General features: G+C 62.3%; 3 protein-coding genes across 3 annotated transcripts; 2 read left to right on the top strand and 1 right to left on the bottom strand.

Annotated features, from left to right (window-relative positions):
* The first annotated feature begins 218 nt into the window (after positions 1-218).
* On the top strand, positions 219-11,921 carry ZNF541 (zinc finger protein 541). The gene is given in 16 exon segments (XM_086630522.1): positions 219-516; positions 1,023-1,269; positions 2,177-3,764; positions 4,635-4,693; positions 6,237-6,378; positions 6,695-6,991; positions 7,504-7,816; positions 8,152-8,233; positions 8,516-8,658; positions 8,860-8,963; positions 9,086-9,161; positions 9,594-9,640; positions 9,642-9,683; positions 10,080-10,228; positions 10,785-10,952; positions 11,251-11,921. Coding segments are annotated over 16 exon segments (3,918 nt in total). The 3' UTR covers positions 11,414-11,921.
* A 988-nt stretch (positions 11,922-12,909) lies between these two features.
* Positions 12,910-15,228, bottom strand: LOC147526082 (E3 SUMO-protein ligase ZBED1-like). Its single transcript, XM_086630523.1, has 2 exons — positions 15,090-15,228; positions 12,910-14,924 (listed from the first exon to the last, which is right to left on the bottom strand). The coding sequence occupies exons 1-2, from the start codon at positions 15,226-15,228 to the stop codon at positions 12,910-12,912; spliced, it is 2,154 nt and encodes a 717-aa protein (XP_086486649.1).
* Positions 15,229-17,238: 2,010 nt separating this feature from the next.
* LOC147526083 (alpha-soluble NSF attachment protein-like) lies at positions 17,239-20,039 on the top strand. The gene is made up of 3 exons (XM_086630524.1): positions 17,239-17,350; positions 19,624-19,703; positions 19,831-20,039. The coding sequence occupies exons 1-3, from the start codon at positions 17,253-17,255 to the stop codon at positions 20,037-20,039; spliced, it is 387 nt and encodes a 128-aa protein (XP_086486650.1). The 5' UTR covers positions 17,239-17,252.
* The last annotated feature ends 1,273 nt before the right edge of the window (positions 20,040-21,312 follow it).

The following is a 21,312-nucleotide window of genomic DNA, read 5'->3' on the forward strand; positions in this document are numbered from 1 at the left end:
GCACCGGGAATCGGGATACTTCGGCTTCCTTCTCCGATTAGGTGCGGTGACGCGGGGCCGGCTCCCCGGTTGCGGTGCTGGTTAGGGTTTGGTGAGTCGCATCGGATCTTATTTAACTTTTCCTTTCTACGTTTCGCTTAGGAGGCTTGTTTGGCCTTGAGTTTCGCTCCCGGTGGAAACGAGACCCCCTTTATCCGGCCGTAAGGTCTGCGGCGGGCATGGACCAGTACCCCTTCGGCGAGGAGAACGCGATCCACTTGGAGCTGCATCTCCCTGGCTTTCCCGAAAGCCAGGGGCTGCTCTGCAGCGAGGCTCTGGACCACGACTTGTGCCTGAGCGCCAGGGATGTGATGTACGCGGGGCTGAGCGGCGCAGACGTGGTGCTCGGCCTTCCCGCCGCGGATACGGCCGGCCACGCTCCGGAGCCCGATTTAAACGCGCTCTCTCTGTACCCGGCAAAGGACTCCGACTCCGTACGGCTCCTCGAGGAGCCCGACTGGCCGCCCTCGCAGCACGGTGAGCGCGCCGCACTCTGCCTCCTCTCTTCCTTTGGAGGCTGTCGTATGGATCAGAGCAGCCGGAGACGTTCCGTAGCTTTATGTAGGTGGCAGAGTCTGTTATGTGGAAATATTTTTGAGGTAAAGAGGTGGATACGTGTCGTTTTGTGGGATTTTTAAATCAGTAAGCACTTGGAAAATGTTTCTTCCTGCCTTTTACCTGTAAGACGATAAGGCTGTGGGAAATGATAGTCACTATAACACCTCTCTTCCACAGGAATTTCACTTCTCTCCCCGTTTTCTTAAAATTGCACCTTAGACAGGAATACGTGGTGGTGTTTGTGAGGGGGTGGAGCAAGTTTTTGGGGTTTTTGGACTCGTTTTGGTGCGGACGTTGGGTCAGAACCCGCGGGCCGGAGCTTTCCAGCAGGAATGGTATAAAAAGAGACGTTTTTATCCGTACTCGAGCGAGAAATGTGTCATGGAGAGAGTAACCTGAGAGTATCGCTTCCTCCCTCCCTTCAGAGCCGCGGCTTCCCGCGCCGACAGCACCGGAGGAGCCCGGAGGAGGAAGAGGAGGAGGCGGCGGCCGATCTGCGGGGAGAGGAAGGCATCACCTCGGCTCTCCCGGGGCCGCTCCGCCGGGCTGCGGCCGCTGCGGGAAGGTGTTCGGCAGCGCCAGCGCCCTCAGCAAGCACTGCCTGACGCACAGCCAGAGACGGGCGCACGTCTGCGGCGTCTGCGGCAGAGCCTTCAAGCGCCCCGACCACCTGTACGTAGGCGCTCGCCTCCGGAACGCGGCGGGGCGGATACCGCCCGCCAATCCAACGGGTTTCCGCCGCCTTTTCCTTCCCGGTGTCGGGAGTCCCGGCGCCGGCTCGTCGTTCACCGCGTTTTCAGACCAGTGAGCGCTGTGAACTTAACGATGCCAATTAGCTTTGAATTTTCCAGAGTGGGAAAAGCCTCAAAAAGTGTGGATTTCTGCCCAGCTGCAGAAAAATCTGTAATACTGAGCCGCACCAGAGCACCTAATCTTTTTTTTTTTTTCCCTTTTTCTTCCCACCCTGCCGGTAACTGCTTGGGGGAGACTGTGCGGACGGCGTTTCTGCCGGAAAGCCTCCTGATTTTCGGCAGCGGCTGCGGGACCCCGCGCGTGCCGGGCTTTTGTTAAAAATCCCGACAAGCTCTCGAAACACCGGCAGGGTACCGTAGGTCGGGTTTTGGTGGCAGCAGCCTGGCACCAAGTAAAATGCCGTTCGGCTTTCCGTCGGACCGGCGTGGTTGCCGACAGCCAGACCTGTCCTGTCCGAAAACGTGGCCTTTAGTGTCGGCCTCTGCCGGGGAGAACTTGGGTTGAGATCCCGTTTGCGTTCCGATTCTCCTCGTCCTGGCTGAGCGCCGCGGGGCTGAGAGACGGGAGAGATCCTCCTGGATGTGGGGAGAACTCCCCAACCCTTCGGAGCCGCGTTTCTGGAAAGATGCCGGCCATGGCGGGGGGCGTTCCGCGTCCCAGTGGGAAAAGCAGTGGGAGGGCTTTAGCGAGCCTCTCCCGAAGAGAGGCCGAGTTCGGCTTGGCGCCCCGTGCCGTGCCTCCGCCTGCGGTAGCTCCGGAGCGACACGCCTTCCCTTTTGGGTCGGAAACACTAATTCCCGATGTTTCCTTCTCTCGGTCACCACAGGAGCGGCCACATGTTGACGCATCAGAAAATAAAACCTTTCGTCTGCCCGGAGCGAGACTGCGGCAAGAGTTACTGCGATCACCGCTCGCTGCGCCGGCATTGCGCGCTGCGGCACAGCTGGAAGGAGGCTCCCAAGGAAGGTGCCGGGGAGGAATCCCGGCTTCTGCCCGGTCCGTACATCCGAGGCGGGGGGAAATCGGCGGACGGACCGGCCGCGCGCTCGGCGTCGGGCTCCTTCCCACCCAAACCAGACCCGCTGAGGCACGTGGTGAGCAGCTCGGCACAGCAGGAGCCTCCCTCGGGCGCTGCCCTGACCGATTCCTCCCCGGCAAACCGGGCTTCTTGCCACGTGCCTACCGGCAGCGGACTTCCGGAGGCCGCGGGAGACGATATATCGAAGGATCCCCTCTCGTGCCCGACGACCGCCGCTTCTCCCGACCTCTGTGCCGTCGTAAATCCCGGCGACGCGTCTGTGGTCGCGCCGGGCCAGAACGCGGTGACGAATCTGACCGGTAGCTCTTTTATTTCGGAAGCGCGGCTTCCCTCGGAGCCCGCGGCGCTGCGGTGCTGTGCCGGCAGCGCTCCGCCGTGTTTTCCTGCGCCCGGAGGGCAGAAGACGTCGGCACGCCGGTGGAGCGGTGACTTTCAGCGGCTAAGGAAGGTGCCGGATTGCGCTAAAGCCGAAGGGGATGGCGTCTGCCTGCCCGGCTCGCCGCCTGCCGCAGCGCAGGGCGCTCCGGAGGGATCATCCGCGCCTTCCCGCCCGTTCTCGGCCGCCTACGAGCGTCCGGACGCTCCGTCTTTCCGCGTTGCGCCCTCTGAAGCCGAAGAGGACGCGCCGAGCGAGCCGGCCCTCGGTTCTTTCGAGGAATCTTTCCAGTTGGCGCAACCCCACGACTCCCACCCGTGGGACGACGCCTGGGAGCTGAGTTTTCCGGAGGTTGGGAAGCACGGTGCGCTGCAGAGCGAGACCCGCCAGCCCTTCCCGAAACCCTGGGAGCCGCCGTGGCTGCAGCAGCACCTCTTCCACGCCGTCCCCGAGTCTCGGCACGTCCTGGCTGATGCCCGAGCGCCGGCTCTGTCCCCGCTGGCGGCTCCCGATGCCGAGCACCTGCCGGCAAACCCCTTCCAAGCGGAGTTTCGGCAGCTGACGGAATACCGGGGGCCTTCCGCGTGCCTCCAACAGACCGTGCCCTGGTTCCAGGACGTTTTGTTGGACGGGGAGTCACGGGGAGCACCGGCAGCTCCTGCTTTTCGGTCCCCTGCGGAAAACCACGTGGGATTAAGAGGCTCCTGTGCTCCTGGTCAGCTCCGGTACGCGATGCCTGGAGTTGCCGCGGGAAGCCGCGCGGCTGGGAGGTGGAACCAGCTGGAAAACGCGGCTTCAGCCCTCAAGAAGGAGAAGGGGAAGGATTGCCGCGGAGCCGCGGGCCAGCGGCCGCCGGCGGGCGCTGGCCAGTCGTGGCGTCTGCCCGCCGGCCGCCGGGAGAAGCCGCCGCCGCTGGGGCAGAGCCGCGCGGCAGCCCCGAGCCAGGCGGCCTCGGCGCCCGGCGGCACGCGCCGGCTGACCATCTTCCACCGGATCCAGGTACGTCGGCGCCGCCTTTTCCCGTCAAGATTTACGGGATCAGGTAACGAGGGCCGCGCTGCTGCCCAACGCATGGAGAAAACAGCTCAGGAGTCCCGTTTCTTTATTTTTTATTTATTATTTCTTTATTATTTCTTTTTTTTCCCCCTTTTTTTCCTCTTTTTCTTTATTTTTTCTTTATTTTTTCTTTATTTTTCTTTATTTTTCTTTATTTTTCTTTATTTTTCTTTATTTTTCTTTATTTTTCTTTATTTTTTCTTTATTTTTTCTTTATTTTTCTTTATTTTTTCTTTATTTTTTCTTTATTTTTTCTTTATTTTTTCTTTATTTTATTTATTTTTTCCTCGTCCTTTCCTCGTCCTTTCCTCGTCCTTTCCTCGTCCTTTCCTCGTCCTTTCCTCGTCCTTTCCTCGTCCTTTCCTCGTCCTTTCCTCTTCCTTTCCTCTTCCTTTCCTCTTCCTTTCCTCTTCCTTTCCTCTTCCTTTCCTCTTCCTTTCCTCTTCCTTTCCTCTTCCTTTCCTCTTCCTTTCCTCTTCCTTTCCTCTTCCTTTCCTCTTCCTTTCCTCTTCCTTTCCTCTTCCTTTCCTCTTCCTTTCCTCTTCCTTTTTTTTTAGAAATTTTTAAAAAACATTTATTTATTATTTACTTATTATTTCATTTTTCTTTTTTATTTATTCCTTATTCTTTATTTTTCACTTTTTACTTTTTTTTTGTTATTATTATTTTTTATTGTATTCAATTGTGGGGTTTTTAAAATTTTTATTTATTTATTTATTTATTTATTTTTTTAACGACGGAATGACTCTATCCTAAAGCTTTTCTGCCCGCAAGCACAACATCTGCTTCCGATCCTCGTCTCTTTACCTGCAGGGCGGGAACATCTACAGCCTGGTGCCGGCAGCGGAGGACGGCGGCTCGTCGGCCGGGCGGTAAGCGGGATGCTCCGAGGTTCTGCGGGTGGTGCCCGGCCAGGCACGTTCCTTCTCCGCTCGGGGGGCCGGGATCCACCGTCCCCTTTCCGGTTGGCTGCCTGTAGGTCGTGCTAATGAACAGGTGTTTAATTAGAACCCGTTCCTACCTCGCCGTGGTGAAACGGCGCGGCGGTGGAGGCGCGGCAGGGAGGTGACTGGGGGAAAAGTTTAGGAATGTTGAGGGATGAGCAGGCGAGTCCTTTCCACGTGTTAACGGCAATCGAACGGCCGAAAGCTCGTCGCGGAAGTAAAAATCGGAAACTTGGCGTCATGTTGAGGGGTTCACCTCGTCCAGGTGACTGGGGGGTGTGGGCTTCACTCTCCGCCTCGTTCCTGGTGGGAATTCTGCCCATAAAGGGTGTTTTTGCATCACATTCACTCTCCACCTCATTCCTGGTGGGAATTCTGCCCATAAAGGGTGTTTTTGCATTACCTTCACTCTCCACCTCATTCCTGGTGGGAATTCTGCCCATAAAGGGTGTTTTTGCATCACATTCACTCTCCGCCTCATTCCTGGTGGGAATTCTGCCCATAAAGGGTGTTTTTGCATCACATTCACTCTCCACCTCATTCCTGGTGGGAATTCTGCCCATAAAGGGTGTTTTTGCATCACATTCACTCTCTGCCTCATTCCTGGTGGGAATTCTGCCCATAAAGGGTGTTTTTGCATTACCTTCACTCTCCACCTCATTCCTGGTGGGAATTCTGCCCATAAAGGGTGTTTTTGCATCACATTCACTCTCCACCTCATTCCTGGTGGGAATTCTGCCCATAAAGGGTGTTTTTGCATCACATTCACTCTCCACCTCATTCCTGGTGGGAATTCTGCCCATAAAGGGTGTTTTTGCATCACATTCACTCTCTGCCTCATTCCTGGTGGGAATTCTGCCCATAAAGGGTGTTTTTGCATCACATTCACTCTCTGCCTCATTCCTGGTGGGAATTCTGCCCGTAAAGGATGTTATTGCATCACAGTCGCAGATGCAGGCACCGAGTTTAGGCTTTAGAAGTGATTAAAAGGTAATTTTATGGTGAATTATCCTTTTAAAGCCAGTTAAAAGAGGGGGAGTTCTCCAGAAATGGCAACTTTTTTTTCCAATCACGAGCTCGGATCTTTCGGCAATTCCCCGGTGAACGACGGCACGGTGTCGAAACAGCCTCTGGGTTTTCGGCGCGGTCGCTCTTCTTTTCGGCGTCACGGTTCCAAAGCGACGCGTCCCACTTCTGGGAATAACAGACGTAGGCGCAATTCCCGTAGCCACCCAAAAGGGACCGTGTGTCTCCTGTAAATCCTCATCGTCCTGACGTCCCGCCGGGGACTTTTCCTTCGTTGCCATCCGCCGCTGCTCCACGAGCCGCAGGGATTTCCCGGAACGAGCTCCGCGGCGGCGAACGCGAGCGCGGAGCTCGCGTCGGTGGCGATCAAGCCGTTGTTTGACAAGGCGGTTCGACTTCTAATGTTCATTTTCCATCCCTCCATCCCGGTTTTTCTTCACGTTAGCGACGAGGCCGGCGGCAGATGGGAAAGCGGCGCTCTCCGCAGGAGCTGCGCTCCGCTGCCGTACCCGGAGAACGGGCTGGAGAGCTGCGGGTGCTTCCGTGCCGAACACCGGCGTTCACCGCCGAGGAAGGAGGAACAGCAGGTAAAGGGAAACGGGATCCTCCGCGCTCGTTATTTAGCAGGAATTCGAGTTAAAACCTGCCTGTAGCGTGCGGGGGATAAAAAAGCTGTGGAGTGACTTACGCTTCGTCCTGGAAATTCGGGTAAGGAAAAGAGCGGGGTCCGGAATGTCGGTGCAGCCGAAGGCCTCGGCGGGGGGGGTCGTTACCTCGCGGATGTTTTTTGAGTAACCGCACGATTTCGAACGCTGCCGCTGCGTCCGGCGCTGGTGAGCAGCGGTGACGGGAAAGGTGGCTGATGCCAGGAGATAAACCCCGTGCCTTTGTGTTTGTGGTAAGGGAGGAGACGGAAACGCCGGGATGCCGTCGCTCCAGGCAGCCGGAGATGGGAGCCGTCCCTCCAAACCGGCGGTGGCTTCCGAGGACGTCGTCGTGGCTCCCCTGGTGATTCCCGTCTCGGTGCCGGTGACGCGAAGCGGGAGCGAGGTGGGTGGCGACGGCGTTCCGATGACGCCTGGAGTCACCAGCGGGCGGCTTTCGCTGGTTTGGCGTCCCGGCGCCCGTAAATCCCCCAAGCTGGATCCCGAGAACACGACAGGAAGGGATTTGGTGGTGATGGCGACAGGAACGGACTCGGTAAAGGTTCCGGGCTCCGTCTGGGTGGTTCGTTGGAAATAGGGAACCCGTTAACCACCTCGAGCGGCGTGGAAGGGGAAGGTGACGTGGAAAGCATCGATGACGCGATGCAGGACGGATACTTGGCATTAAAACCTGGGAAAATTCTGGGAATCTTACTGGGTAATTTAAAGAATTTCAAGATTTGAGCGCTCTTTCCCTCCAGCCCGCTCTCCGACTGCAAAATGCCCGCGGAGGGCTCCTGCCAGCGGCTTTTCTCCTCAGGAGCGCGTCCGAGGCTTCCCGGCGCCGCCACGCCAGCGAGGAGCGGAGCCGAGGGGCCTCCGGCTGCGCTCCGCGCGCGGCTTCGGGAATTTGGTGGTCGCTCTTGAGCTCCGAATAATAAATCGTGACGCCGAGAGCCTGGAGGGAAAAACCAGATCCAAATCCCGTACCCTCTCAGCTTCCTTCTGTTCCGCTTCTTTCCCGCGACAAACAGGGATGCGACGCTTTGTTTGGAATTGTTTTCCCAGGTTACCGCGGAGGAGAGCCTGGATGGGAGGGACCTCGAAGCAAACCCGAGGAAGAGGAAGAGGCAAACACGGCCGAAACCGCTTTTCATCCCAGCGCCGCCGGCTCCTGGAGCCCACCCAGGGATGGGAGGGTGTTACCGGAGCAACCTCCGCTCTCCCGTGTTCCTGATGGATCACCTGCTGAGGGACTTGTTCCAGTGCTCCCCTTACACGCCGCCGCCGATGCTCAGCCCCGTCCGGGAAGGATCCGGCCTCTACTTCAGCACTCTCTGCTCTTCCTCTGCCGACGGCGATCCCAGCCGGCTGCTCGGAGGTAAGGAAATCCCAACGGATCGGAGAACCGGAGCTGGCGGTCGTACGGGCTACGGAGAGAAAAAAATTGACCCGTGGTGGTTTTCTGCCAGATGGGTTATAAATTCAAATAGTATCCGCCTTCCCGTGGGATAAATTACTGCGTCGTACGCGGGCCGATGGAAACACGGGCGTTTGGAATCATGGAATTCCATTAATTCACTCCCAACAGTTGAAGTTGCTGGTAAACCGACGATCTATCGTACCCGTTCGCCGTAAAAATGGATCTTAATCGGAGTTTTTTCTGGAAAACCCCACGGAATTGGCCGGGCTGGGCAGAATGATGTTTATCTCGAGCGTTTTTATCTCTTCCAGGCAGGGCGGACGGGGACTTCGGGCTCCGTCTGCTGAAGGATAACGCCAGGATCGGCGTTCAGCCGTGAGTTCCGCCGTAGCGGTTGGAATATCGGAAAACGGGCGGCCAGGGAGCCGCGGTGGAGGGGTCGGGGTGCAGCCGGTTCAAGCTCTCCCTCGCCGTCCCACGTCACCGGCGAGGCTAAAAGTGGGAATTTTTGGCCGGTCGGTACCGCGCCGTGGCCGGAACGGAGCCGCGGAAAAACGCCCGGTGAAATTCCGCCTCTTTTTAAGCACCTGCGTACGCATCCGCGCGCTGTCGCCCCGTACCTGCCCGCCGCTCACCTCCTCTTCCTCGCTGCTTCAGGCACATCAACGTGGGAAGTCGATTCCAGGCGGAGGTGCCGAGCCTCCGGGACGGATCGCGTTTGGAAAAGGACGAGCGGGCGGCGGCGCTGGTGTGGAAGCCCTGGGGAGACATCGCGACCAACCCGGACACGCAGGACAGAGGTTTCTTTACGGCTTTTTCTTCCGAGGCCGCCGCCGCGATAACGGGTTCAAAAAATTCCCCGTTTTCTCCGCAGCTTTTTAGTCCGTTCGGATTCTCTCCCTTCCTTTCCACTTGTTCTGTTTTCCCTCTGTCTCCCGTCGCCCCGTTTCTCCTTTCCTGACAAAAACCGACTCCCTGTTGCTTTTCCGTTGCGTTTTCAGTCACGGAGCTGCTCAACATGGCGTGTTCCAGCGTTATTCCGGGGGGAGGCACGAACCTGGAGCTGGCCTTGCACTGCCTGCACGAGGCACGAGGCGACGTCCTGGTGAGCGGCAGCTGGTGCGGGATCTCCCGGCAGCGGGCGGAATCGCTGAAAAGGAGCAAAATAGCAAGAAAAAATGGCAAGAATTCAGGGAATCTGAAGCCTCTTTACGTTAAATCCTGCAGGAGGCTCTGGAGATGCTGCTTTTCGGGGCGCCTCGGCGACCCCAATCCCACCCTCTGGCTAATTATCGTTACGCAGGTAAGTGGGGAGCTGGGATCCTTCCGGAACGCCGGCGGTTCCCTTTCCGCGCGCCGCTGTAAAGAGCATCTTCACCAAAAAGCTCCAACGGCGATTCCTGTTCTTCGGGGCGGGGAAAGTGGCGGAAAAGCCGCGGTTTTAATCCGGTTACGGCGCTTTTTTTCCACGGGAAATGCCTTTTTCTCGCGTCTCCGACGCGTGCTGCCGCCGGCGGGAGCGACACGGCGCATCCTCGCTCTTCCTTCCGGTTGCGCCGGCGCTTTGCGGCGTGCGGGGCTCATCCGCCGGCGCTAATTAACCGCCGGCGCTAACGAGTTCGCTGCTGCGTTCCCTCCTTGCTTCCCGGAGGAGGAGAGGCGCGCGGATCCGCAGGGATGAGCTGAGCGGCGCTGGTTGCTCCCGGGGTTTCACGGTGTCGCCGTTTGTCGTTAGGGTCGGACGCCTGGACGCCTCTGGAGAAGCAGCTGTTCCAAAAGGCTTTTTTTTGCGCACAAGAAGGATTTTTACCTGATCCAGAAGGAGGTAACGGCCGCTGGAGCGCGGTGGAGCCGCAAAATCGGAGCTGGATTTGCGCGGCGGAGCCCTGTTCTCCGAAAACGAACGCTTCGCGCTGAAAAGACGCCGATACCAGCCGCCGTTTGCCCTGATTTCTAACGAAACCAGAATATTTCAGATCTCTGGGACAAAACACAAAAATAATAACCCAACTCTACGCTGACATGACACGTGCGATTCCAGCGCTCCTCCGCAGCCTCGTCCGGAGAGGGGGGTTTGTTTTCCGCCGGAGCCGCCGCGGCGCGATAACCGGAGAGGACCGGGGGGAAAATCCCGCGCTGGGTGGATTTGTTGGGTGTCCGTGTCTTAAACCTTCTCCTGCCCCGTTCCCGTTACGGATTGCTTCTGTTTTTCTCACACCAGATTCAGACGAAGAACGTGTCCCAGTGTGTGGAATATTACTATATCTGGAAAAAGAAAATTGGATTTGACTCCGGTCGAGCTGAAGCGGAGAGAGACAAGGATGAGGTGGAAGAGGCTGAAGAAAAGGTAGAACGCGGCAGCGTTCCGCGGTCAGCGCCGTGACCAAAACGGGCTTTTCCTCCTTAGCGACGGCGAGTGCCGGTGTAAACGAGGCAATTCCCAGCTACCTGCTAACCTTAACAATCCCATCGGCTGGTGATGCCAGGGATGCTCCGTGAGGTCCCAGCGCTCCGCAAAAGGAGCCGCCGGTGATGTTCTGTGGCAGAGCCCAGGAATTCAGCTCACAGAAATGGTTTTTGGTTTTTTTTTCGGTGGTAGAAACGGGGGAACGGTGAATCTCAGCGATTCCACACGGAACCTGGCGTGTGGATTTGTGTGGAGGAAAGTGCCATTGCGCTTCGGGCACTATAAAAACCACCAATTTTTCTTTCCAAGCCTGTGTTTTCAGCGGAATTAAAGTGTTTTTTTAGCTATTTAGTGTTCAAAGACCACGTTTCTGGGCTGGCTGCGGTGCGTTGCAACCGCCTGGGCCGTTCAGGGATGTGTTTATTTTTTTCCGAGCTAGTTCTTTACCGCAAACTCTCCACTTTTTCTGATAAAAAGCAGAAATCAAGGACGACTCTCTCGTTTACAGCCCGTTTTCAGCCCGAAGGGGAGTCTCCTGCCGAAGGAAAAGCTGAAGGAAAAGCAGAAGAGTCACAAAAAATCACCCCCCCCCAGCACGGACAGCTCCTCCGGTGATCCCGGCACCTCTCCGTACCCGGCCGACCGCACGGACCACCGGGGCGTGTTTCCGTGCAGACAGTGTGAAAGGTAACTGCTCGCCTTTTTTTCCTACAAAACCTGCCGCTTTTGGCTAAAAGAGATTCCAGCTCTGGGCAGAGGGAGCGGAGCCTCGGCCGCTTCGCCGTTTTGGTTGGTTTTCCACCCAAACGTGCGTCTCGGTGAACCGCCCCGGCGCGATAACGCACCGAAAACGCTCGTTCCGCGCACCGAAACCGTAACGAAAACTCCCAAGAGTAGAAATAAGGTTGGTTTAACGGCGTTTATGGAATTTAAACCCAAAACAAACAGGAATTTCAAACCCCCGGGTTGTTTTCTGCTTTCCCAGGGTGTTCGACAAGATCAAGGGCCGGAACGCGCACATGAAGAGCCACCGCCCGCGGGATCAGCGGCCCTCGGAATGTTGGAAAAGCGAAGCGAAGCGGGACGAAACCCAACTGCTGCCCCCCGCCGCCGGCGAAACGGCGGCTTCAGAGGAGCAGCACGGTTAGTTTGCTCCGTTCGGGGAAAAAAAACGAAAATTCCCTGGCGTCGGAGCGGTGGCCGAGCTCGGAGGAGGACCCGGCGACGCGAGGTCGTCCCCGCTCCGCAGTCTGATCCGTCGGGAGCGCAGCCGCACGGCGCCGGTGCTGGAAAACCGCCCTCGGCGAACGTTTCCTGAAGGGTTTTGGGGGAGAAACTTTTTTTTTTGTAAAAAGTTGTTGGGATTTTCTCAGCGTTGGGCGCCCGGGGTTGGCGCGGAGTTGGACGGGCAGGAAGGGGGAGGTGATGGGATGTTCCCGGCGTGCCGTGTTTTGCCATAAACCGGGAGTCACGCGTGGCGGCGTTCGGCATCTCCAGCCCGGCGCTCTTTTGCGCCGAGTAAGGGAGTTTTTGGGAATTTTTGTGGTGCTTTCTACTTTTAGCTGGTTAAACGGGTTCTCGAGCAGCGGATGTAACAGGTGTTGATGCTCGTGGTTTTTCCGTAAATAATTAAAAAACAGTTTGAGCAAAACTCGTCACGCGCGGTCGGCGGCGCCAACGCGGCGCTCCCGGTACGAAACTGTAAGGGCGGATAATCAACACCCCGTAACCTCTCCTAAAGCGCGACACCGCGAGCCCACCGGGGCGGGAATGGTACGAAAAATCTGTATTTTGGGTCCGTTTCCTCTGTTAAAAGCCCAATTTTCCGGTGCGGCCCTCGGTAAACGTCGTTTTCCGGAGCAGGGGGAGACTTTGCAGAGCGGGAGCGAACTTTGTCCTTCTGCTTCTTACAACTCGTGTGGTTTTTCCTTAAAAAAGAGGATTTTGACTCTTTTTTTTGTCCTACCTAGCGCTGGCGGTTCCGAAGGGAAACAGCCACGAGTCGTAACTCGTTAGCGGGAATCCGGAGGCGACTCCCAGTTGAAGCCGCCGCATCCCACGGGCGTTTCCGCGCCCTTTGCCACGGAACGTCCCGGAACGCGCCGTCCCGGGGCCGCGTTCGCTCCGCAGAGCCCCGGCGTCCTCCGGGCTCCGCTCCGGAGCGTCGTCTTCGCGGGTGAACAAACGCTCCCGCGTCTCGTATCCGTGTGGGACGGCGCCGGCGCCGTGCCGGTGTCTGTGCCGGCAGCTCGGCTCCTCTCCAAAGCCGTTCTTAACTCCCGGCTCGCCCGCAGCCACCGCTCCTTCCGTGTGGAAAAACACCCGGGTGCCGGCGGGGCGTGAGTTTCTTGGGCTTTTTTCCTTGCCCCGATGTGGGCAGGGGGGTCCGGAGCGGCAGCCGGATGCTCGGAATCCGAGGAATTGTCCGCGGGTTGCGTGGTGAGACGGTGAGTGCCGGACGGCGGCGCGTTCGCCCCTCCGCCCGAGCTCCCTCTCCGCCGCCGGCGTTGCCGAAGCCATCCCGAAAACGTGTAGGTGGGAATTTGGGAAGGATCCTCGGCGCTGGCTGCCGCTGCCGCAGACGGGTAACCGCGGCTGTTACCGGAAACGCCTGCCGACCCCCGAGGAGCTCGGCGCGGCCGCGTTACCGCGCGTTTCTGTTCCGCGGCTCGTTACCGTTCCTCATCGATTCTAAAAAGTCAAAGTTTTGATGCAAGAAGAGAATTTGGTCCAGGTTCTCCGGCGCCAGCACGGCTCGCCGGTGCTCCAGGGCGCTATCGCCGGCGCCGAAGGCCCGGTCGGGCGGCACGGCGGTCGCCGGGACGGCCAGGTACTGCCGGCTCAGCCGCGCCACGGCCGGGAAACGGTGCTCGTTGTTCTTCCACCAGTGCAAGGGGTCGGTGCTGCGCTTGCAGAGCGGCTCCACAATGTAGTTCTCCAGCTGCTGGTGGATCTCCGGCATGCTCTCCGTCGGATCCTTCCCCAGGAGGATGTCGTACATGCTCTGCGGCGAGGCGCCGGCGCCCCTCTCCTTGTGGGCATCTCCGCTTTCGGTTTTGTTCTCCGAGCCGGGCGCCCGGAGCGGGGTGGCAGGCGGGGACGGGCGGTCGAAAACCTGCGACAAGATGTCCTTCACCCTGCGGTGCAGCGCGCTCCGGGCGCCGGCGCTCAGGAACCGCAGCTCCTTGAAGCGCGGATCCAGAAAGGCGGCGATGACCGCCGGGTTCTCCAGCGCCGCCTCGTCCTCCGGCAGCCCCCAGCGCCGCGTCAGCTCCGACCTGATGTTGCCAACGACCGTTTTGATGACGGCGCCGGCGTCTTCCGCCTGCTGCCCGACGGCGGCCGCGATCCCGTGGACGCACGGCATCAGGGAGGACGCGGAGGCGTTCTGCTCCTCCCGCAGGAAGGACGCGGCGATCTTCACCGTCCTCATGACCGGCACCAGATCCTGCAGGAGCTTCCACTGGTGGTCGGCCAAGTTCTGGACGCTCGCCGCGCCTTTGGGGTGCTCCTCCAGCACGGACATGATGGCCCACTTCAGCTCCAGGAGGTTCTCGCACATTTCCACCGTGGTTGTCCAGCGGGACGCCGCGTCCATCACCAGCCCCAGCTTGCCCTTGTTGATGGCCTCCAGCTTGCTGTTCAAGGAGCGGGTGGCTTTGGCGTCCTGCTGGAAGAACCCGACGAGGCCCCGCGCCGCGCTCAGCACCTCCTGCACCTGCTCCACCTCCAGCCCCGCTTCCACGCAGCGCTGGAGCGCGCCAGCGGCGCAGCACAGGCTGCTCCAGCCGTAGGAGCTCTCCGGCCACCGCCGGTTCTCCGCCGCGCTCTGCGGGCCGTCGTGCACCACGCAGAAGACCGTTTTGCCGGACAAGCCGAATTCGGAGAGGACGGCGGAGAGCTTCTCCCCTAAATCGCTTTCCGCCTCGCCTTCGGCCGCTCGCCGCGTCTCCATGGCGCACCGCGCTCGCCGCCACTCCGCGTCGATGAAGTTGGCCGTGACGGTCAGGTAGGTCTGGTTGAACTGGGAGACCCAGAATTCCACGCAGACCACGACGGCCTGAGCCGTCTGCAGGTACCGCTCCAGGCGCTGCCTGGCCACGCTGTACCGGTGCCACAGCATGCCGGAGAGCTGCGCCGGCGACGGCAGCGTGAAATTCGGCTCCAGGTACCCGACCAGGAGCCCGAACCCTTTATCCTTCACCACGGAGAGAGGATGCAAGTCGCGGAAAACCATCTCCAGCACCAGCTCCGAGATGACGTCGCTCCGCGGCTCCGAAGAGGAGGCGGGATGGTGGAGGCCGTTGTCCGGCGGCGTCTGCCGGCACCGTTTGGCGGCGTTTTCCTGGTCGGGTTCCGGAGCCTGGTCGTCCTTGAGCTGGGAGAGCAGAGTGTCGCGGATGCTGTGCTTCCGCACCAGGTGCTCCCGCATGGTGGTGGTGCTGTTGTGGAAGGAGAGCTGCTTCTTGCAGACGTTGCACTCCACGTAGGCGTCTCCCAGTTTGGTGTAGTAATTCCAGACCTTGGACTTCCGCCGGTCCACGTAGAGCGCGGCGCTGCCGCCCTCCTGCCCGCCGCCCTTCTCCCTCTTGCGCCGGGCCGACGGCCCCAGGCTAGTGGTGGCCAGGCTGTAGGCGCTGAAGACCATCGGCATTTCCTCTGCGGAGAAGAGAAACGCGACGGAATTTCGCGTCGGAATCTTACGGGTTTTGGTCGCCGGCGTTTACCGGGAACCAGAGGCAGCTGTTGGGTGAGTACCGCCCACAGGGGTTTTTTTTGGGGGGAAAAAACCCCAAAAAACTCAAGCCAGAGCGGCGCACGTACCTTGTACCGCGTGCGGGGCGAGAGGGAGAGGCGGTTCCTCCGGCGCCTCCTCCTTCGGCTGCGCCGCGCCGCCGCCGTCCTCCGGCTTAACGCACTTCGGCGGGAACTGAGGGCTCCTCTTGGAGCTGCCGTCTGCCATCGCCGCCTCTGCCGGGGGGCGGAAAACACGGACCGTTAAACCGAAGCCGGGGGCTCTCGAACCGGGGGGGAAGCGGGACCCGTGCCGCGCCGGTTCCTAAATGCCTTTTCCCGGCGCCGGGAACGCCGCGATGAGGAAACCGGCTCCTTCGGGCCGGTTTCACCCCAAACACCGCGAGCGCCTCCGCTCTGCGTCACGCGCCGAGAAACGCCGGGGTTCGCGCCGTTCCCTCGCCTCCTCTCCGCCGGCACGACCTCGGCGGTGAACACGGCGCCTGTGATTGTACCGCACCGGGCAGCGCGGCAAACACCGGTGCCAAGCGGCGGCGTGTTGTGGCAGCCAGATTTTTCGGGAAAACCCTCTTCCCCAGCCACCCACCGCGCGGACTCACCGACGCATTCGGCACAGGGTCACGGTGCCGGTGCCGGAGATGGCCGCGCCGGTGCCGTCGCCTTTCCGGGTGCCGTATTCGGGGGATTCCGCCCCAAACACGTCTCCCACCGCGCTCGGCCGCTCGCCGGCTCACCTCGCCCGCTCCCGGCAGCCGCCGGCTCCCGGCGTTCCCTCCGGCACGCGCCGGCCATGCGGCTTCGAGGAGGCGGTCAACGAGCGGCGGTCGGTGGGTACTCACGCCTTCGTCAGCCTCGCACGGGGCAGGGATTAACGGGGGGACACCAGGAGGCACCAGAGGGGCACGGAGAGGCACGGGGGGGCACCGGGAGGCACGGGGGGAGCACCGGGAGGCACGGGGGGAGCACCGGGAGGCACGGGGGGAGCACCGGGGGGGCACGGGAGGGCACGGGGGGAGCACCGGGGGGGCACGGGGAGGCACCGTGAGGCAGCAAGGGGCACGGGGGAGGCAGCGAGGGGCACGGGGAGGCACTGGGGGGACACGGGGAGGCACCGGGGGGACACGGGGGGGCACGGGGGGGCACCGGGGGGACACGGGGAGGCACCGGGGGGACACGGGGAGGCACGGGGGGGACACGGGGGGGCACCGGGGAGGCACGGGGGGGACACGGGGGGGCACCGGGGGGGCACGGGGGGGACACGGGGGGGCACCGGGGGGGCACGGGGAGGCACGGGGGGGACACGGGGGGGCACGGGGAGGCACGGGGGGAGCACCGGCGGGGCACCGGGGGGACACGGGGAGGCACCGGGGGGACACGGGGAGGCACTGGGGGGACACGGGGGGGCACGGGGAGGCACCGGGGGGACACGGGGAGGCACGGGGGGAGCACCGGCGGGGCACTGGAGGGCACGGGGAGGCACCAGGGGGACACCGGGAGGCAGCGAGGGGCACGGGGGGGGCACCAGGGGACACCGGGAGGCAGCGAGGGGACACCGGGAGGCAACGAGGGGCACCGGGGGGACACCGGGAGGCACGGGGGAGAACCGGGAGGGTACGGGGGAGAACCGGGAGGGTACGGGGGGGCACCGGGAGGCACGGAGGGGCACGGGGGGGACACCGGGAGGCACCGGGGGGACACCGGGAGGCACAGGGGGGCACGGGGGGGGCACCGGAGGGGCACCGAGAGGCACGGGGGGCACCGGGGCGCCGCTGCCTACGCTAATCAGCCGCGCCTTCGTTAAAGGTCTGTCGGGAGGAGCCGCCGCCGCTATCCCGACCCCCGGCCCGTTCTTTCGGCTCGGGGAGAAGCACGGGCAGCCGCACGCGGCCAAGCGCTTGCGTGACGTCAGCGCGACGGCGGTGACGGCAGCAGCGCAGCCGTGATGTCAGCGCCGTGACCCGCGGCCAGCGCGGGGCGGGCTGACCCCGGAGCTCCCCCCACCCTCCCCTCTCCCCCCACCCCGCGGCGCCGCCTCACCAGGACGGGGCGAACCGGCCGGTCCGGGGCCGCCCCGGCTCCTCCCGGCCGCCAGGGGGCGCCACCCGCGTCACGTGAGCGCCGCCCCGCGTCACGTGAGCGCCGCCCCGCCAATGCGGCGCGCCGCCGGCGTCACGTGAGGCGGGGCGGCGTCACGTGAGGCGGAGCGGCGGAGCGCGGCGTCAAGCGGCCGCCATGGAGCCGGCCGGGAAGGAGAAGGAGGCGCTGCAGCTGCTGGCCGAGGCCGACAGGAAGGTCCGCGGCTCGCAGTCCTTCTTCGCCGGCCTCTTCGGGTGCGTGTGCGCCGCCCGGCCCCGGCTCGGCCCCCCCCCGGGGCGGCTGACAGCGGCGGGGGGCGGGAGGGGCCGGGGAGGCCTTTGGGGGGGGAGGGGGAGGGTGACGCGGGGAGGGGGGTGAGGGGCTTCTGGGGGGGTTTGGGGTGAGGGGTGGGCACTGAGGGGGTGCAGGGGGCAGGAAAGGGGTGTGAGGAGCTTCTAGGGGAGTGTGGGGTGGGCACTGAGGGGGTGTGGGGGGCAGAGAAGGGGTGTGAGGAACCTCTGGGGGGGTGGGGTGGGCACTGAGGGGGTGTGGGGGGCAGAGAAGGGGTGTGAGGAGCTCTAGGGGGGGTGGGCACTGAGGGGGTGTAGGGGGCAGAGAAGGGGTGTGAGGAGCTCTAGGGGGGGTGGGGTGGGCACCGAGGGGGTGCAGGGGGCAGGGAAGGGGTGTAAGGAGCCTCTGGGGGTTGTGGGGTGGGCACTGAGGGGGTGTGGGGGGCAGAGAAGGGGTGTGAGGAGTTCTAGGGGGGGTTTGGGGTGAGGGGTGGGCACTGAGGGGGTGCAGGGGGCAGGGAAGGGGTGTAAGGAGCCTCTGGGGGTTGTGGGGTGGGCACTGAGGGGGTGCAGGGGGCAGAGAAGGGGTGTGAGGAGCCTCTGGGGGGTGTGGGGTGGGCACTGAGGGGGTGCAGGGGGCAGAGAAGGGGTGTGAGGAGCTCTAGGGGGGATTTGGGGTGAGGGGTGGGCACTGAGGGGGTGCAGGGGGCAGGGAAGGGGTGTAAGGAGCCTCTGGGGGTTGTGGGGTGGGTACTGAGGGGGTGCGGGGGTCAGGGAAGGGGTGTAAGGAGCCTCTAGGGGGTGTGGGGTGGGTGCTGAGGGGGTGTGGGGGGCAGAGAAGTGGTGTAAGGAGCCTCTGGGGGCTGTGGGGTGGGCAGCGTGAGGGTGCCAGGTATGAGAAAAGGGCATCAGGATCCTCGGGGGCACTGGGGGCGGGCACCGGGGGGTGTCAGGGCACGTTCTGGGGTGGGGGGCTGTGGGTGGGGGTGAGTAGGGCTGTCAAATCCCGGGAGCGCTCCCGCCGCCCCCCGATTCGCCGCAAAGACGTCTCCGGCGCTCGGCGCGGGCACCACGGCTGCCACGAACGGGTGTCTGAGCTCTAAGGGGGGCCGGGGGGTTCTGCTCCCCCCTCCCCGCTGCCGAAGGACGAACCGGGGCTCTGGTTTGGCCCCTCCGGCACCGCTTGCACCCGTCTCCGCGCCAAAGCCGTGCCGGAGCGCGTCCTGCGGAAGGAGGAGGGTTGTTTTCCCGGGGCTGCGGTTGGGCAGGAGGCGCCGGGGGCCGGTTTGGTGCGGGGGGGGGGCCCGGAGCCGCGGCTTCCATGGCCCCTCGCTTCGCCGAGCCGCCGCGTTTCCTTCGGCTCGTTATTTGGCAGCTCCGGGCGGAAAACTCGGGCGTTAAACGGCGATTTCGGATCGTGGTCGGGATCCTCCGGGTTAAAATATCCCAAACGGCTCGAGTCCGGACACGCGACGTCCGGCTGCCGGAATCCGCCGGAGGCTGATTGCCCGTGTAGCCCGGTTATCGGCTGGCACCGGCGTTCCGGCAGCGCGGTTTATTCGGAAACAAACCGGCGGAAGCCGGTGGAGTTGCCCACCCGGGCAGGTGGCTCCTGCCACATCCATAACTGGTTCCTGGTGGGAGGAGGGAAACGTGAGCGGAGCCGCTTGAGCTCGTGCGTAAAAAAAGCCTCAAAACCCACAAATTGGCCGTAATAAGCTCCCAGGAGCCGTCGTCTGGGAGTTCTGGTCGGAACTGGGGAGGTCAGCGGAGGAACGTGGGTGCTGGGAGAGCTGGGGGATGGTTCCGGAGGGTGAGCGGCTCCTTCCGTACCCCCCTGGGGCGAACGGGCGGCACCAGCCGCTGCGCCGGGGCCGGGAGGGTGTTTGTGGGGCCGGTGGGATGCTCCGGCGGGTGCCAGCCGTGTCGCCGGCGGCACAGCGGGACCGTGAGCCGCAGCGTGGGCACGTCGGGGCCGGGCGCTTTGCCCCTTTGCCACAGGAGATCCCTCTGCCCGTTAATTATCCGTTAAAAACACCTTCCTGGGAAGGGCCGGCCCGGCTCCCGCCGTCGGTTCCGCTTCCTCTCCGTCGGCTTCCATTTTAGCTGCGGCTTCCGGATCCCTCCATCCCTCGCGCCGGGCGAGACACGTTGGCATCGGCACCTCGGCCCGGCGCGGCCGTCCCGGCTTCCCGGCGGAGCCGTTGACGCGGCGCTCGGCGTCTCTTTGCTTCCAGAGGCTCCTCCAGGATCGAGGAAGCGTGCGACATGTACGCGCGGGCGGCCAACATGTTCAAAATGGCCAAGAACTGGAGCGGTACGTGCGTCCACGGGCACCGGGCACGGCGTCCTGCCCGCCTCCGTCTGTTTTCCGCCCCGTCTCTTCCCAACGGGGAAAGCGACGCTCCTGAGCTTCCTCTCTCCTCCTCCTCCTCTTCCTCCAGCCGCAGGGAACGCCTTTTGCCAGGCGGCCCAGCTGCACCTCCAGCTGCAGAGCAAACACGACGCGGCCACCAACTTCGTGGACGCGGGCAACGCCTTCAAGAAAGCCGACCCGCAAGGTGAGGGCGCGCGTTGCCCGCCGGGCTCCGGAGCCGCGGCTCGCTCGGGCTCCCGAGCCACGACCGTGCGGAAAACGCCCCGGTTTCGGTGACCGGAGCCCCACTCCGCCGGGTTTCTGCCCGGATCCACTGGGTTCTTGCCCGTACTGCCAGCTTTTCGCCCGTATCCACTGTTTTTTCCCCCGGATCCGCTGGGTTCTTGCCCGTACCACCCGCTTTTCCCCCGTATCCACCGTTTTTTCCCCTGGATCTGCTGGGTTTCTACCCGGATCCGCCGGGTTCTTGCCCGTACCACCAGCTTTTCGCCCGTATCCACCGTTTTTTCCCCCGGATCCGCTGGGTTTCTGCCAAGATCCGCCGGATTCTTGCCCGTACCGCCAGCTTTTCGCCCGTATCCACTGTTTTTTCCCCCGGATCCGCTGGGTTCTTGCCCGTACCACCCGCTTTTCCCCCGTATCCACCGTTTTTTTCCCCTGGATCTGCTGGGTTTCTACCTGGATCCGCCGGGTTCTTGCCCGTATCCACCGTTTTTTCCCCCGGATCCGCCGGGTTTCTGCTCGGATCTGCCAGGTTCTTTCCCGTACCGCCAGCTTTTCGCCCGTATCCACCCTTTTTTTCCCCGGATCCGCCGGGTTTCTGCCCGGATCCGCCAGGTTCTTGCCTGTACCGCCAGCTTTTTGCCCGTATCCACCGTTTTTTCCCCTGGATCTGCTGGGTTTCTGCCCGGATCCGCCGGGTTCTTGCCCGTACCACCAGCTTTTCGCCCGTATCCACCATTTTTTCCCCCGGATCCGCCGGGTTTCTGCTCGGATCTGCCAGGTTCTTTCCCGTACCGCCAGCTTTTCGCCCGTATCCACCGTTTTTTTCCCCGGATCTGCTGGGTTTCTGCCCGGATCCGCTGGGTTCTTGCCCGTACCGCCAGCTTTTTACCCGTATCCACCGTTTTTTCCCCTGGATCCACCGGGTTCTTGCCCCTACCACCCGCTTTTCCCCTGTATCCACCGTTTTTTCCCCCAGATCCTCTGGGTTTCCGCCTGTATCCGCCAGGTTTTTACCCGGATCCGCTGGGTTTTCTCCCGGGTGTGCGTCACCGCGTCCTCCGGGAGCGGCGGCGGTGCCGTGGGCTGGCCGGGCGCGAGTCGCTCCGGGAGCTGACGCCAGCTGAAGTTCAGCCCGGCAGCGAGCGCGGCTGCCGGATGACGTCGGTTCCATCCGCCCGCACCGGCTCTGCCGGGAATGCCGGTGCCTCCCGCTGAGCCGGCCTCCGAGCAGATGGCACCGGCTGAAAGCGCCGAAGGGTTCGGGCTGCTTCGTGCCCGATGGAGATTCGTTTGGCTCCGTTCGCTGCCGGGAGCCGAGCCGGGA

Source organism: Tauraco erythrolophus, unplaced genomic scaffold, assembly GCF_009769465.1.
Source record: "Tauraco erythrolophus isolate bTauEry1 unplaced genomic scaffold, bTauEry1.pri scaffold_123_arrow_ctg1, whole genome shotgun sequence".
In the NCBI taxonomy this organism is placed as follows: Eukaryota; Metazoa; Chordata; class Aves; order Musophagiformes; family Musophagidae; genus Tauraco; species Tauraco erythrolophus.

Bases quoted from the DNA above. Each gene is read 5' to 3' on its own strand.
- LOC147526083 (XM_086630524.1), top strand. From the start codon at position 17,253: ATGGAGCCGGCCGGGAAGGAGAAGGAGGCGCTGCAGCTGCTGGCCGAG. The intron at 17,351-19,623 runs GTGCGTGTGCGC...CTTTGCTTCCAG, and splicing joins TTCTTCGCCGGCCTCTTCGG to AGGCTCCTCCAGGATCGAGG. The intron at 19,704-19,830 runs GTACGTGCGTCC...CTCTTCCTCCAG, and splicing joins AATGGCCAAGAACTGGAGCG to CCGCAGGGAACGCCTTTTGC.
- LOC147526082 (XM_086630523.1), bottom strand. From the start codon at position 15,228: ATGGCAGACGGCAGCTCCAAGAGGAGCCCTCAGTTCCCGCCGAAGTGC. The intron at 14,925-15,089 runs GTACGTGCGCCG...TCTTCTCCGCAG, and splicing joins CGCCCCGCACGCGGTACAAG to AGGAAATGCCGATGGTCTTC.